This window comes from Sinocyclocheilus anshuiensis, unplaced genomic scaffold, assembly GCF_001515605.1.
Source record: "Sinocyclocheilus anshuiensis isolate Anshui unplaced genomic scaffold, SAMN03320099.WGS_v1.1 scaffold1231, whole genome shotgun sequence".
Taxonomy (NCBI): Eukaryota; Metazoa; Chordata; class Actinopteri; order Cypriniformes; family Cyprinidae; genus Sinocyclocheilus; species Sinocyclocheilus anshuiensis.
The window spans coordinates 417,656-433,140 of NW_015536698.1; the positions used below are offsets into that span (position 1 = coordinate 417,656).

At 35.5% G+C, this 15,485-nt stretch overlaps 1 protein-coding gene across 2 annotated transcripts; it reads left to right on the forward strand.

Annotated features, from left to right (window-relative positions):
- Window positions 1–165: 165 nt before the first annotated feature.
- Window positions 166–9,778, forward strand: LOC107654764 (charged multivesicular body protein 2b-like). 2 transcript variants are annotated; one of them, XM_016442013.1, is made up of 7 exons: window positions 166–376; window positions 823–914; window positions 2,667–2,861; window positions 3,597–3,699; window positions 5,604–5,674; window positions 6,445–6,480; window positions 8,460–9,778. In XM_016442013.1, exons 1-7 carry the CDS (start codon window positions 343–345, stop codon window positions 8,571–8,573), a joined length of 645 nt encoding a protein of 214 aa, XP_016297499.1. In that variant the 5' UTR covers window positions 166–342; the 3' UTR covers window positions 8,574–9,778. The 2 variants fall into 2 exon arrangements, with proteins under 2 accessions (XP_016297499.1, XP_016297506.1); XM_016442020.1 differs by lacking the exon at window positions 5,604–5,674 and having other exon boundaries at window positions 6,374–6,480.
- Window positions 9,779–15,485: the final 5,707 nt, after the last annotated feature.

Sequence of the window (15,485 nt, forward strand, 5' to 3'; positions counted from 1 at the left end):
ACCCCTGTTCTAAAGGACCCATGTTTTAAAGGAAAAGGAAAAAATGTATTCCAGTCCGTAATTTGAGAACGAGAGAGAGACCTCTGTTTTGCAGTAGCTAGGGGCGGTGCTTGTCAACATGAAGTTACGATTGGATAACTTGAGTGCAACGTCACGGCAATGTTCACCAATCAAAATTAAATAATCACTGCACAAGGAGAAGCGCACAAGTTTTTCGCCTACTTGCCAGGAACCAGGAAATAATCATGGTGTTTTGATACATAGGCCACTCTCACTTGATTTTAGTCGTCGTGACATATTTACTTTCTGTTACTTTCGTGGTCGACGGAGTTTGTTGCAGCTATGGCATCGTTATTCAAGAAAAAGACCGTAGATGGTAAGTTTCTTGTTGCTGCTCTGAGGGCTTGTTTGTTTGTTAAAACCGCCCAGCAACACTCTCACGTCAATCATCGACTGGTTTACTTTGTTTAATACATTAAATCTCATTTGGGCTCTTTTTGGCCCTGTCCACTGTGCTATCTAACACAGAAGCGTCTATATATTCTGAAACTGTGTTTGGGACAGCTGCCACCGAAAACATTTTGAGTTTTCTTGATCTGACTTAAGTCTAAGAACTGATACGTAAAAGTATCGAGTTAAAGATTGTCTATAAAACAATTCTAATAGTTTATAAAATCACTGGGCCACTACTGTAAAGCTAAGTGGTCTAAAATGGCTTGTTATTGAAGTAGTACCCATACATTCATTTCTTATCTGACTCAGACATTTCAGCATTTATAATTTACATGGTGATCGATAACTATATCTCCTCTCATAATCCAGATGTTATTAAAGAACAGAACAAAGAGCTGCGGGGAACGCAGAGACAGATTACAAGAGACCGGACAGGACTGGAAAAACAGGAAAAACAGCTGGTAAGATTCCCCACCCATCAGTGTGACGTGAATATGATGCCAAATGTTCCCCTTTCTCACCACTGAGGTGTGTGAGATCACGAGGTTATGTCATTAATGGCACAGAGAGAGCCTTAGTGTGGCAGTGGATTATGACTAAGAGCTCATGATTGTGTTTGGAGTTGAGATAAGGCCTATTTATGCCATTGTGACGTTATCTTTCAGAAGTTGCTGGTGGAAACTGATACTTTTCTTATAACCGCCACCCTTCATACCATTCATACACTCATACTTAAAGTGACGTGACATGTGGCCAAGTATGGTGACCCATACTTGGAATTAGTGCTCTGCATTTTAACCCATCCAAAGAGCACACACACAGCAGTGAACACACACACACACCGTGAACACACACCCGGAGCAGTGGGCAGCCATTTTTGCTGCGGCGCCCGGAGCAGTGGGCAGCCATTTTTATGCTGCGGCGCCCGGGGAGCAGTTGGGGGTTCGGTGCTTTGCTCAAGGGCACCTCAGTCGTGGTATTGAAGGTGGGAGAGAGCACTGTACATTCACTACCCCCACCTACAATCCCTGCCTGTACGAGACTCGAACCCACAACCTTTAGGTTACGAGTCCGACTCTCTAACCATTAGGCCACGACTTCCCGACCATACCAGTGCAAACATAACTATGATCGTACACTGTAAATAATATCCTGTTAAATTTACATTTAAACCGGCAGCTGTGGTTGCCATAAATAGTATATAAAATACTGTGACAGTGTTTCAGGTATTATGGAATGACATTGGTCACTCTGTATTTCACAACTTACAACCACATATTTCATTAAGTGATTTAATTTTAATTTATTAATTAATCTAATTGAACTACCAAAAACTGCTTTTTATATTTAAATGATAAACTTCATATAAATACAGGTTTAAATGTAAGGCCCTATGATGACTGAAGTTCATTGTAAGTGGCCATGTCCTTAAAACATAACCAATACTTGTATATAAACACTAAAACAATGCAATAAACATGATTTAATATATAATAAAATATATAACAAATAAATAGTAAATATAACTAAATGTAAACAAAATGACTAAATAACAAAATGTAACAAAAATCACCCAAAGCACATTGCTAATGATAAAAATATGAATAAACAAAGTTGTTTATTTAAAATAAAAATGTAAACAAAATGACTAAATAACAAAATGTAACAAAAATCACCCAAAAGCACATTGCTAATGATAAAAATATGAATAAACAAAGTTGTTTATTTAAAATAATATATAATCAGATGTGAATAAATAAATGTGACAGTATTTTACAGTAAAATTAAATATAATGTGATGTTAAACCATTCGCAGTTTTCACTGTATATGGTAACATACGTACATTTAAGCAACCAGCAGGTTTTTACTGTAGCATTTTTATTTTTTGGCAAAAATCTTTTTTTTTCTTTGGCTTCTTGCACAAATGTACAACAAAAATGACATATAATTACTTAAATTCACATCGAAATCATGTCACATACTGTATTTCACATACACATTTTATTTTAATATGCTCTGTTCTCACCTGTGAAGCATTTTGAGCTGCATTTTACCTATTAAAAGTATTATACAAATAAAAAATCTTCTTTCTTATTCTACTACTGCTACTACTCTCACCACTAAGCCTAATTCTGGATAACTGTGTGATGCAATTATAATGCCGGTAGGTCCATCCCTAACTGTTTCCTACTGTTTGCTTTCTTTATCACAGGAGATGGAAATCAAGAAAATGGCAAAGACAGGAAACAGAGAGGCCTGTAAAGTTTTAGCCAAGCAGCTTGTTCAAGTGAGGAAACAGAAAACGCGCTCATATGCCGTCAGCTCTAAGGTCACCTCCATGTCCACACAAACCAAGCTAATGAACTCCCAGATGAAGATGGCGGGTGCCATGGCCACAACCACCAAAGTAAGATCCTTCTTTCTTTTTTAACTAATTTTTCTAAAAGTCTGTCCTGAGCCTCATGAATTTTAGCTCCGTTCATTTTAGGCAATCCTGACAGTGATTTAAAACTAAACTCTTAAGTTAGGTTGAATATTATGTGGAACTGCTGTGATTTCACATTTAAGTAAATGGGGCTGTTTATTTTGTAGTCCTAAAAACCAAGGAGGGTTAGCATTTTCGAGTCATGGTTTCCCTCTGGAATTTCTAATGGGTATTTTGAGTTATGGTTTTGGATTTATGAGTAAAATAAGGACTGTGGTAAACATTACCAGAAGCAACTTTACTTTTTTGTTTGTGAAATTCTCTTTAATGTGAAAGGATCTTAAAGTAATCTTAACCTTATTTTACTCATAAATGGAAAACCACTTTTCAAAAACCCCATTATAAATTCCCAAGGGAAGTCATGGCTCAAAAATGCTAGTTTGTTTCTAGCTAGGGCAGCAAATTGACATTGTGCACAACTTAACAGCTCTATTAATTATGTATGTAACGAGCCATGTGGTTTTGGTTTCATTAGTATTTGTACTGATTTGAGCACATACAGCATGTTGGTCTATAAATGCATAGCTTGCACAGTGTACTAGCACTTCAATACACAGCCTTTGCATAAGTAGTCATAAGTGCAAAAATTAAAAATGGACATGAATCAAAGAGTGACTCATTTGTTTGTGCCTCTGCCTTTCGCAAAACAACTTACAGACAATGCAAGCTGTCAACAAAAAGATGGATCCGAAGAAGACAATGCAGACCCTGCAGAACTTCCAGAAAGAGACTGCAAAGATGGACATGACAGAAGAGATGAGTAAGATTTATTTATTGTTTTTTTTTCGTGGGTGTTTTTGTTAGTGGGTTTTATAAAATAATGTCATAAGAAGGAAGGAAGAGTTTAGGACAGCCTTTTTTTTTTCTTATACCAGAGTGACTCCTATGTTGAATAACTTGTTGTTTCCAAGAGAAATGAGTGGGGGGAAAAAAAGAGTAAATGACTGCACACTTATATCATTGCTCCAAAATAATTAGTACACACTACCGTTCGAAAGTTTAGGGTCATTATGATTTAAAGAAATTAATACTTGTATTCAGGAAGGATGTATTAAAATGATAAAACGTGACCGTAAAGACTTCAACAGTTTGGGATTGTTTAACCCTTAACTGTCACCATATACGGGATGCCTACGTTTACTTCACTATAGTGCTATTAATTAAATCCTAATACTGTATAATCATGACAAACTATATATCATTGGAAAGGTCTAAGACTCCTAAATAGATATTTTTCCATTTTATTTTATTACAAAGTACGTAGGAACAGTAATAGATTAATTTATGACAAGAATGCACCAAGAGTCTATGACAAATCTACATCATAACAGGAGTTCTGACCTTTGTCACAAAAAGTCTTTATTTCGTTGCCTTTTTCTCAATCTCATGTTTTCGTAATCATCATAAGTTATATACCATTTGAAAGCTTAAAAATCTCAAAATTTATCCTGTGAAAACCATTTTGAAATCGGACATTTCGTTTTCATAGAAATGGTATTTCAAAATCTTTTAGCGGTCTCCTCCCCCTTAGCGGGGGTGTCATATTACAAAATGTATTGCAGTCTTTTAGAATCAAATTTTTTTTATAATCTTGACAAAATTGCCTTTTTTTTAAATCTCATGTTTTAGTAATCATAAGTTATATGCCATTTGAAAGCTTAAAATCTCAAAATGTATCTTGTGAAAACCATTTTGAAATCAGACATTGCGTTACCATAGAAATGGTATTTCAAAATCTTTTAGGGTCTCCTCCCCCTTAGCGGGGGGTGTCATATTACAAAATGTATTACAGTCTTTTAGAATCAAAACTTTTTATAATATTGACATAATACATATCATCTTAAGTCTTAAGATTCCATATATTGGTGGTTATTTTGGGACAGACTAATATTGAGAGAGAAATTGATAGATTTGTGACAGAAATGCATCTAAAAAAAAAATTCAATGGAGTTTGGGTGGCACCCGGTGGCTATTTTTGGTATAATGCCTAAACAAAATTGCATATGAACCTCGTTTTTTTTTATATCAACTTCAAATTTGGAACACAACTTATGTAGACATATGGCTTTAATTTTATAGCAATTTTGTATTTTTAACTACCTTTTTAAAATATTTATTTTATATAAAATAAAGGAAAAATAGTACAGTACATTTTCTTTACAGTAAATTTAAATGATTTCACTTCTGTAATAATCTGCTAATTGTCTTCTTTAAAAAAGAGACCAACCTTAGGTCTGTATTCAAAAGCATTCATGAATTATAATAATTTAAGTTTGGATAGTGCACTTTCTCGTGAATTTTCAAAAATGGGGATGACCGTTAAGGGGTTAAATAGATAAAGTGAAAGTGAAGTGACGTGTGGCCAAGTATGGTGACCGTGAACACGCACCCGGAGCAGGATTATGTGGCAATGAAGCCTGGACTAATGACTGCTGAAAATTCAGCTTTACCACCACAGGAATAAATGATATTTCTAGGAATAAATTACATTTTAAAATACTTTCAGGTCCACCTTCCTTACATTGTGTTATGCACCTGTAGCCATCTTGAGTTAGATGTGTATACTGTTTTGTAATTTCCCATTGTTTTTGAACAAAACACAGCATCATTTGATTGTAATAGATGTTTTTAGACCTTTTTTCCTGTGCATTTGTCTGTTTACAGTGAATGACACACTGGATGAGATCTTTGAGGATTCTGGTGATGAGGAAGAATCTCAGGACATTGTGAATCAGGTGTTTGTTTTTGGTATAATGCCTAAACAAAATTGCATATGAACCTCGTTTTTTTTTATATCAACGTCAAATTTGGAACACAACTTATGTAGACATATGGCTTTAATTTTATAGCAATTTTGTATTTTTAACTACCTTTTTAAAATATTTATTTTATATAAAATAAAGGAAAAATAGTACAGTACATTTTCTTTACAGTAAATTTAAATGATTTCACTTCTGTAATAATCTGCTAATTGTCTTCTTTAAAAAAGAGACCAACCTTAGGTCTGTATTCAAAAGCATTCATGAATTATAATAATTTAAGTTTGGATAGTGCACTTTCTCGTGAATTTTCAAAAATGGGGATGACCGTTAAGGGGTTAAATAGATAAAGTGAAAGTGAAGTGACGTGTGGCCAAGTATGGTGACCGTGAACACGCACCCGGAGCAGGATTATGTGGCAATGAAGCCTGGACTAATGACTGCTGAAAATTCAGCTTTACCACCACAGGAATAAATGATATTTCTAGGAATAAATTACATTTTAAAATACTTTCAGGTCCACCTTCCTTACATTGTGTTATGCACCTGTAGCCATCTTGAGTTAGATGTGTATACTGTTTTGTAATTTCCCATTGTTTTTGAACAAAACACAGCATCATTTGATTGTAATAGATGTTTTTAGACCTTTTTTCCTGTGCATTTGTCTGTTTACAGTGAATGACACACTGGATGAGATCTTTGAGGATTCTGGTGATGAGGAAGAATCTCAGGACATTGTGAATCAGGTGTTGGATGAAATTGGAATTGAGATCTCAGGAAAGGTGAGATCTCATCAATCAAATTATGTTGAGGCGCCAGATTCAATAAACAGACTTATTACTGTAGTGCATTAGTGTTGAAATCGATTTGTGTCCATTAAGGCTGCACAGTATATTGAATTTTAAAATATGCTTTGCAATATGATTTCAGTGTATTATTCCATAGACAGTAATGCAGAGAAAATATGTGTATATGTATCATATGCGACAACTAAGCAGCAGTGATGCCAGTGCGAAGCAGAGAACCTACAACTGAACTTGTTTTTGCATTCAAACAAGGCCAAAACGAGGAAGCACCTCGGTTGTTTGGGAGTATTTTGCCTTTAAATGTGATGACCATGCCTAATCAGAAGTGGTTATAAAACCAGTAAACCACAGTGGCTATTCAGAGAAATACGCCAAACCTCTTCAATTGGTCTGAGCACTAAACTGTAAAAAAAAAATAATAATAATAATGTCTCCCATATAGCACCAAAGCAGCAATCCAGTTATTCAAGTTTTGATCTAATTAAGATTACACTTTGTTCAGATGGCCTGCTTTTTCAGATTGATGTGTAACTATATTTAAAGAAGCAATATGTGTCCCTGGACCACAAAACCAGTCTTAAGTCGCTGGGGTATATTTTTAGCAGTAGTCAAAAAAATATTGTATGGGTCAAAATTATCGATTTTTCTTTTATGCCAAAAATCATTAGGATATTAAGTAAAGATCATGTTCCATGAAGATATTTTGTAAATTTCCTACTGTAAATATATCAAAACTTAATTTCTGATTAGTAATATGCATTGCTAAGAACTTCATTTGAACAACTTTAAAGGCGATTTTCTCAGTATTTTGATTTTTTTTGCACCCTCAGATTCCAGATTTTCAAATAGTTGTATCTCGGCCAAATATTGTCCAATCCTAACAAACCATACATCAATGTAAAGCGTATTTATTCAGCTTTCAGATGATGTATACATCTCAATTTCGAAAAAATTGACACTTAAGACTGGTTTTGTGGTCTAGGGTCACATATGAGAAAAGATCATGTTGAAAATGGAGTCAAAGCTCCAATCTCCCTATAATTTAAATAAATAGGCCTATATTTAAGCCTTCATTTAGATTTTGCATTTGATTTTCAGTAATCCTGCATAATGCATTTTCAGAATGCCACTTCAGTACAAGATTTGCTGTTGCTCGGAGATGTTTTCTTAAAAAAAAAACAAAAAAAAACTTTAATATAATTCAAATTGATTTGACCCACTAATCTTATATCGCATCATATATCGCCATCAAATTATCCAACAAGCTTTTTATTTATCGTGCAGCAGTTCGTGTAACTGTAAATTCTCTATCCAGCAGTGTCAGATAAACATACCACATCACAGTGGATTTCGTTAAATGATATTACCATACAAGTGTTGTTCATGTAAATGTTCAAGTCAGTTTTTACATTTTGCATGGTGTGTATGTGCATAAATTTGTTCTTGCCTCTTAATTTGCATAAAACCTGCCCCTATCTCCATATAAAGGTGTTCTGCACAACCTTCATTCTGAACAACGTCATCTGTACAGCTATTCATCACTCTTTGCAAATGTGTCCTTATGTTCTGCACTCTAACCTGAGAGCACACACAGCAGAATCTTTATATAAAACACATTTGCTCATCTGCACAGCATGGAACTTTTTTCCAGTTGTGAATGGGTTAAATACAGAAAGTTAACATTTTAGCATTGACTTGGAACGAAGTACCGGTACTTTTTAGACAACATTAAATAAGTGTGTGAACTTATTGATTAATCATAACTTCTGTATGAAAACGTTCACATGTTTAAAAAAAAAAAGTATTTTAGAGAATGAGATCCACAGAGAATTAAAGTTTTCTAGACCCTACCGCCTTATGCAGTGAAGTGTCATGACTATTGAGTCTTGGATTGTGGAAGCACTCTCCATCACATTGTATTTTTATCCATGATGGATTTTTCGTTTCCCCTGCAGATGGCTCATGCCCCTTCAACTGGCCGAAAGCAACCAAGCGCCGCTACATCCAAAGCAGATGGGATATCAGACGAGGAGATTGAGAGACAGCTCAAAGCTCTAGGAGTGGACTAGTGCTCGTGCACACATGCACTCAAACACCTGATTATTGCCTGGCAACAGCACACAATCCACAGATTCACAAACACGCATTAGAATACATTCATAACAAATACAAATACAAATGCATAGACAGATGCTGATAAATGGACAGTCCAAAAGCTTACACTCACAGTCACAGACCTGCCTACTCTGGGATAACGTGCCACAGATGGCAAATGCAATTTTTGTTTATTTTTGCTATTTATTTATGACAATGAGAGATGACTATCGAGGTTGATTAGGACCCTTTCAGGTGAATCTCAGTTTCATCTGGCTTTAGAAGGACGAAAATAACAAGAACAAGTTTGAATACATGTGTTGTAAATGAATACATACAATGCCTTCGAGACTAAGGCGGATGCGTTCCCTTGAAATCCACAACTTCTGTCTCTTTGAATGATAACTCAGAAATTCACATTGGTGTAAACAAGTTTGACAGGAGAACTCTACCTCTGTAAACAGAAGAAGTAACAGGGCTGCGTCTTTAGTCTTGCCGCGTTTTGTCTTGTCCTCGCGGTACCTTGCTGTTCTCCCGGTGCATGACTAAACACTTGTGTGAGTCACATCTTGTTCTCACCTTCACTCTGTTGATTGAGTTTGTCTTCTAGGTTCATATTGGATATTTCGAGTGCACATATTTTATTCAGCTGCTTTTCAGGGGAGACGCCAAATCGTAAGAAGTGTGTTCCGGTTGAGCATGTTATTCACCCTCCTGTGATGTCTGAAGATGGATGCTCTCCTTGATTTCTCATGTGCCTGAGGTCTCTGGTTGATGGGGTGTTGGGTTTCTCTTGAGGTTGTATAGGTGCATTGATCAAGTCAGTTATTCTGTCTTCAGAGATGCTCAGAAGGTTCCTTTTACTCGTCGGTTTCACAAGTCAGGGTGCGACCAATGTAAGGGTTGTTATATTGAGTGGCATGTGAAAGCAGCATACTGAGCTTGATCTTTGGAATTATCCGCAGAAATGGTATTTAGGCTGACGCTGGATATGCACTGCAACATATTGTAAGGATGTAAATAATATAGGCATGGATCATCATTTATTACTTAATCCACAGTGAGAGTTTTGGAATATGGGTGATGATTTTCCTTTTTTAGAATTTGTTCACTGACAGGTATTGTTCAAATATAAGGGGATAATATACCCCATTAACCATAAATAAAATTTTTAATGATATCTGAATTGTTTGTGTTTTGTTTTTCTAGACAAGTGGGAAGTTGTTTGTTTCAATATCCATTTACCACTAGATGGCAGAGCCAAAACGTGGAAAATATTTACACTTAACTATTTGAGAAAACTACACTACTGTTCAAAAGTTTGGAATCAGGTGGGGTTAGATTTCTTTGTCTTTTTGTTTGTTTGTTTTTTTGTATTCCGCCAGCATGCATCAAATTGATCAAAATGACAGTAAAAAGAATTATAATATTACAAACAATATATATTTCTATTTCAAATAAATGCTGTACGTTTTAACTTTTTATTCTGAAGAAAAAAAGTGTGTGTATGTGTATATTTATATATATATATAAAACAGAAAAACATGCAAAGATTTAATTTCAATTGTCTTATGGAAGATATTTAGTTTGCAGAATCTGAAAACTTAAGCCAAAAGACAGGAAATTATGGGGTCACATGGATCTTCAGTGTTAAACAGTTCATTATAATAGGTGATGCCATCACAAGCATTTCAATGAGGGCTGTGAGGGGGTGCGCCTATGTGATGCCATTAAGTGAAGCAGAAAAATTAATTAATGTTGAAAAAAACACTCCTAATAATTCACTTACCGCACGCACCTCTACTTATTCATGGGATGGGATAATGGATAAATTACATTGCTGCAGAACAGCAATCATGTTTTTGTTCCTTTGAATTTATTATTTAAAGTAGTTTATTATTTAAAGTAATTTATGCTCCACTGCGTGCAACTTCTAGGAATTTCTAATGAGCACCCCCCCATCCACACACACACACAGTTTTTTTTTTTTTTTTCGAGACAGATTGTGCTCATTTAAATAATAAGTATACGCTAATAGCCATTTCCCTTTTGAAACAAGAAAACAAATCAGTAACTGGTACATTACTCCTGTTGATTAAGCAAGAACCTTTTATACACTAAAACAATGAACAACTATTAGATGTTCAAATACGAGCAAAATATACTGCTAATACCTTTTTGGCAACAACTTGAGCTTGAAATCCTTGTTTGATCTAAAAAAAATAAATTAAAAAAACCAGCAGACAGCACGGCAAATGCTTTGTGTCTGGGCTATATTTTATAACATTGTCAAAACTAACTAGAGGCATTTGTCAAACTCACTCCATTATTATCATTCTGGTCAAAATAACCTAACAAATTATTTAAAGCAATACTTCACCCAAAATGAAAATATGCTGAAAATGTACTCACCCTCAGCCCATCCAAGATGTAGATGAATGTGTTTCTTCATAACAGATTTGGAGAAATATAGCATTACATCACTTGCTCACCAATGGATCCTCTGCAGTGAATGGGTGCCGTCAGAATGAGAGTCCAAACAGCTGATAAAAACATCACAAGTAATCTACACGACTCCAATCCATCAATTAATGTCTTGAAAGTGAAAATCTGTGTGTTTGTAAGAATCAATTCCATCATTAAGGCGTGCGTTTTGTTTTTTTTTACTTCAAAACTTTGCTCTCAGCAATCTATAATATTGCTTCCTCAAGTGAAAAAAGTTGTCTTGTCTGAATCAGGAGAGAAATGTAAAAATAAATCAAGCTCCATTTACAAGTGAAAATGGTCCAATACAGTTCTAAACAAACATGTTGGTGGATTATGGACTCATATTTTGACCAGAAGCAACGGTTTAAGTTAAAACATTGTGATGTTTTTATCACCTGTTTGGACGGCACCCATTCACTGCAGAGGATCAGTTGGTGGGCAAGCTAAATTTCTCCAAACTCATCATACATCTTAGATTACCTTAAAGTGAATAAATAAAGCACAATCTCCAAAGCAATGATGCTTTACTGGAAACAGGCAAAAAGAAGGGACTAAATCATTCAATAATGAAATATGTTTCTCATGCTGCTTCCACATTGCCTCACAACAATGCCTAAAATACCCGTATATCATTATATTTCATGAGGTATGGACTGTTCCATTTTATTTTCATGGATTATGGGTTCCTTACAATGGTGTCAACTCAACAAGCACTGGTATTGTGTCAAGGTTGTAGGTGTAATGTCAAGTATGGGTTTTTCCGTATGTTGTTTTGAAACACTATGGTCATAATAATAATATACAGCTGTGATCATAGCAGCAGGATATTTTCACTCCAGAGCTAGGGCATCTATGTTCTTCTGCCTGCACTTAGTAAATAGGGGTAGCAGATGCTGGGTACTCATTGCATTTAAATTGATTTAACACACCCATGGTCAATGTCCCCTCTAATTTGTGTTCTTGCTGAGCAAAACCTGGTTTTATTGGGCAGATCCTTTAGACACCTGAGCAGAAACACCCCATGTACCAGAATTATATAATGCAGAACAGTTTTTTAAAGGCCCCTTCCATTCTATTTTAAAGCAGTTCAACCAAGCCATCAGTAAACTATTATTGAAGGTTTAATACACATCTGAGTGATTTTGAGAATGTAAAGTTGATGGGGGGAAAATAAATAAATAAATTGGCTGTAAACATTCATGTACAAAATTATTAACCCCACCATGAGACAGATTTTGTAGAGAATCTGAAAGTAAATGAATGAAGTTTTTGAAAAACAAAAGTGTGTTGAATTTCATTAACTGGAAAAAAAAAATGCATTGCATCAGCTTATAGATTTGGATGTATCCTTTTGGGATGATTTTTCTGCTGCAAAAGTCCAGCGATCGTCAGCTTCAGTCTCTGCACCGAAGGCATCACAATATTTGCCGAAATGTCCTGATACTTTAAATAATCCATGATGCCCCCCAATAATGAGACTGGTCCACCTCCATGTTTGGCCATGGTCCTTTTTTGCCCCAAGGCATACTGCTGATCCATGGGTCCAAAAAATTCCAGTTTGGTCACACCACTTCATAGGACATTCTTCCAGAACTCCACAGGTCTATCCAAATTAATTTGAGCATATTCAAGTTGTCCTTTTATGTTATTGGTCAATAGTGGCATTCGACAAAATTTCTTGAAGGCCATGCTCAATTCTTTGACAGTTAATCAAGGGTTTTTCTAAGTTGCTCTGGTCAAACAATGTAATCTCTTGATGAATACAAGTATTTAAATTTCTTAAAGAAATATATCTTCCTGACCCCAATGAACAGTAGTGTACAGTATATAATATATGATGCTCATTCAGTTAGCTCAAGAAATCTTTTTTTTTTTTCACACATTTTTCAGTCAATTTTTCTTAGTTTTTTTTTTTCTGTCTATGCAGGAGCAACATCAAAGCACAGTGTTGGTGTGTTTATGAGAGACGGAGAAAGAAAGTTCAGAGAATGGAGACGGAGGTGTGGTGTCTGGATCTTTGTCTGGGTTGTGTGAAGTTTGCAAAAAAAAAAAAAAAAAGTATCTACAGAGTTACAACTGTTCACATTTGGTTTACCCGAGAGTGAGAGAAAGACAAAGAATGATGAAAATAGACAGATGAAACAGAGTAAGTCGAAAGAGTTTGGAGCAAACTATAGCGGTTCGTCTGTAGAATCAGTTTTGTGAACTCATTACAACAATATGTGAATGAAGCGGTAGGATAAAAAATAAATAAATAAAAAGTTAAAATGCAGAGATGGATGTCAGATCCAACACTTTTATCTCTAACATACACATGTCAAATGGTGTCACTCAAAATGCAGGAATCCCGGCACAAAAACTGATCCGATGGGACTTCCATTACAGCTATTTTCAGTTCCATTTGGTGTAGCATAATAGTGTGATGCATTGCTGTGCTATCCAACCATGCTGCCTTATGGTTAAGATATGGCTTGGCTATTTGTGATTTCGTCTCAGTACTGACAAGATGATAAATGTTGTATGTAGTGCTCTTTTGGGCCTGTGACGTAAACATCACAGGTTTGGTTCAAGATAGAAGTGACCAGTGAAATAAACCACTTCAATAAGGCACTTAAGTCCAGATTGCACCAGGTTTGTAGAACTATTTGTACCACTTAGTGTTTCAGTTTGCTTAACCTTGTCTCAGCCTCAGACGGCCTGCTCATGGACCACTCACGGACCATCTGATACATATTACACACAAGGCTGCCGATAAGGGGCCATGTCAGGCTTAAGGGAGCCTGTGATGACGGTTTTGTACTGGGCCCAAGAATTGCCATCCTGATTACATAAAAAACATGGCAAGCAAAACCCCAAGCTAAAATCTGTTTGGCTGACTTCTATGTAATTTCAATGAGCCAGAATATTACAATTTAAAATAAATTTTTGTAAACTACTGTAATGTTTTTAAAATGTTTTTGTTTCTTCCATTGATGGTAAAGCTGAATGTTTAGCAACCATGCCTTTTCCAGGATTCTTTGATAAAGAGGAAGTTCTAAAGAATAGCTTTTATTGGAAATAGATATATTTTGTAGCATTTTAAGTGTCTTTACGGTCACTTGTGATAAATTGAATGCATCAAAAGATCAGAGTAATAATACAGGAGTTTTTATTAGTCCACCAGTAAATAAAGTCCTGTTTACACGGTAACAGACTGCTGAAATGAGTGTTTGAGGAGCAACTACTCACTGAATTTGACATATTTTGTGGGGTTCATGGCATCAAATCTTTAATATATATACAGAGCCGGACAGTAACTAAGTACATTTACTTGAGTATTGTACTTAAGTACACTTTTTGAGTATCTGTACTTTACTTGAGTATTATTTTTTCTGGGAAATTATGACTTTAACTTCACTACATTTGAAAGACAAATATTGTACTTTTCACTCCACTACATTTCTATCAAGGTCCTCGAAGTAGAAAGTCGTTACTATGTAGCAGCTTTGAAAGTCAGTGGGTGATTTTTTTCTTCTCTATAACGTGACTTTCTTTCTTTTTCAGACAGCTTATCAGTAATCACTCTTGTAGGGCTATATGAAGTGATTTCCCAGCATTTTTTTGAACACTGAGTTGCAAATGTGATATTTCTTAACAACAATTCAATAATAAGAAGATAATATTGTGGAATATATTAGACACAATATTGTCTGATAGTAACTCACAAATAAATATGATATATTTAAGTATAAATGTGTCATGAAAGAATATACACATTTTACTTTGATAAACAAAAATTCTGACTAAAGCCCCGTTCACACTGCCAGCGACAAAGCGACATGCTCCCATTCATTTTCAATGGAGAGCTGGCGACTTCCGGCGACACGACAAAGCGTCAAAGCGACATGCTCCCATTCATTTTCAATGAAGAGCTGGCAACTTCTGGCAACACGAGCGACAGTGACCGTTGGCGACAGAATGTGGGCGTGCCAAGCAATGCGAGTCAAGCGACAAAAGTTAAGAATTGTTTAACTTTATGCAAATGAACAGCAAATTTCGCGAGCGACAACCAATAGGAGTGAAGAATCTGTCAGTGGCGCTCACACGTCACCGTCTCGAGCGCAGGCAAGACAGGACAGATTTCCTGAGCAATTTCACTGTTTTATATGATTTTACTGTAACCACATACATGGATATAAAAAATTACGCGTAGAAAAGAAACCGTTGGCTGTCTAAGTGAGTTTGATTCATACATTGATGGTTCGAGTTATTAATTACATGATGCAGTGAGCAGTTTAGCACCGGTTAATGATTTAATGCACGAGCACTGCTGTAGTTTATATAACAACACTCTCCAACAGCAGAATGGTACTTTTATTTCTTTTAAGTCTAATTCCTAGTCATAATAGAATGATATCTTA

Bases quoted from the DNA above. Each gene is read 5' to 3' on its own strand.
- LOC107654764 (XM_016442013.1), top strand. From the start codon at position 343: ATGGCATCGTTATTCAAGAAAAAGACCGTAGATG. The intron at 915-2,666 runs GTAAGATTCCCC...TCTTTATCACAG, and splicing joins AAAAACAGGAAAAACAGCTG to GAGATGGAAATCAAGAAAAT. The intron at 5,675-6,444 runs GTGTTTGTTTTT...ATTGTGAATCAG, and splicing joins CTCAGGACATTGTGAATCAG to GTGTTGGATGAAATTGGAAT.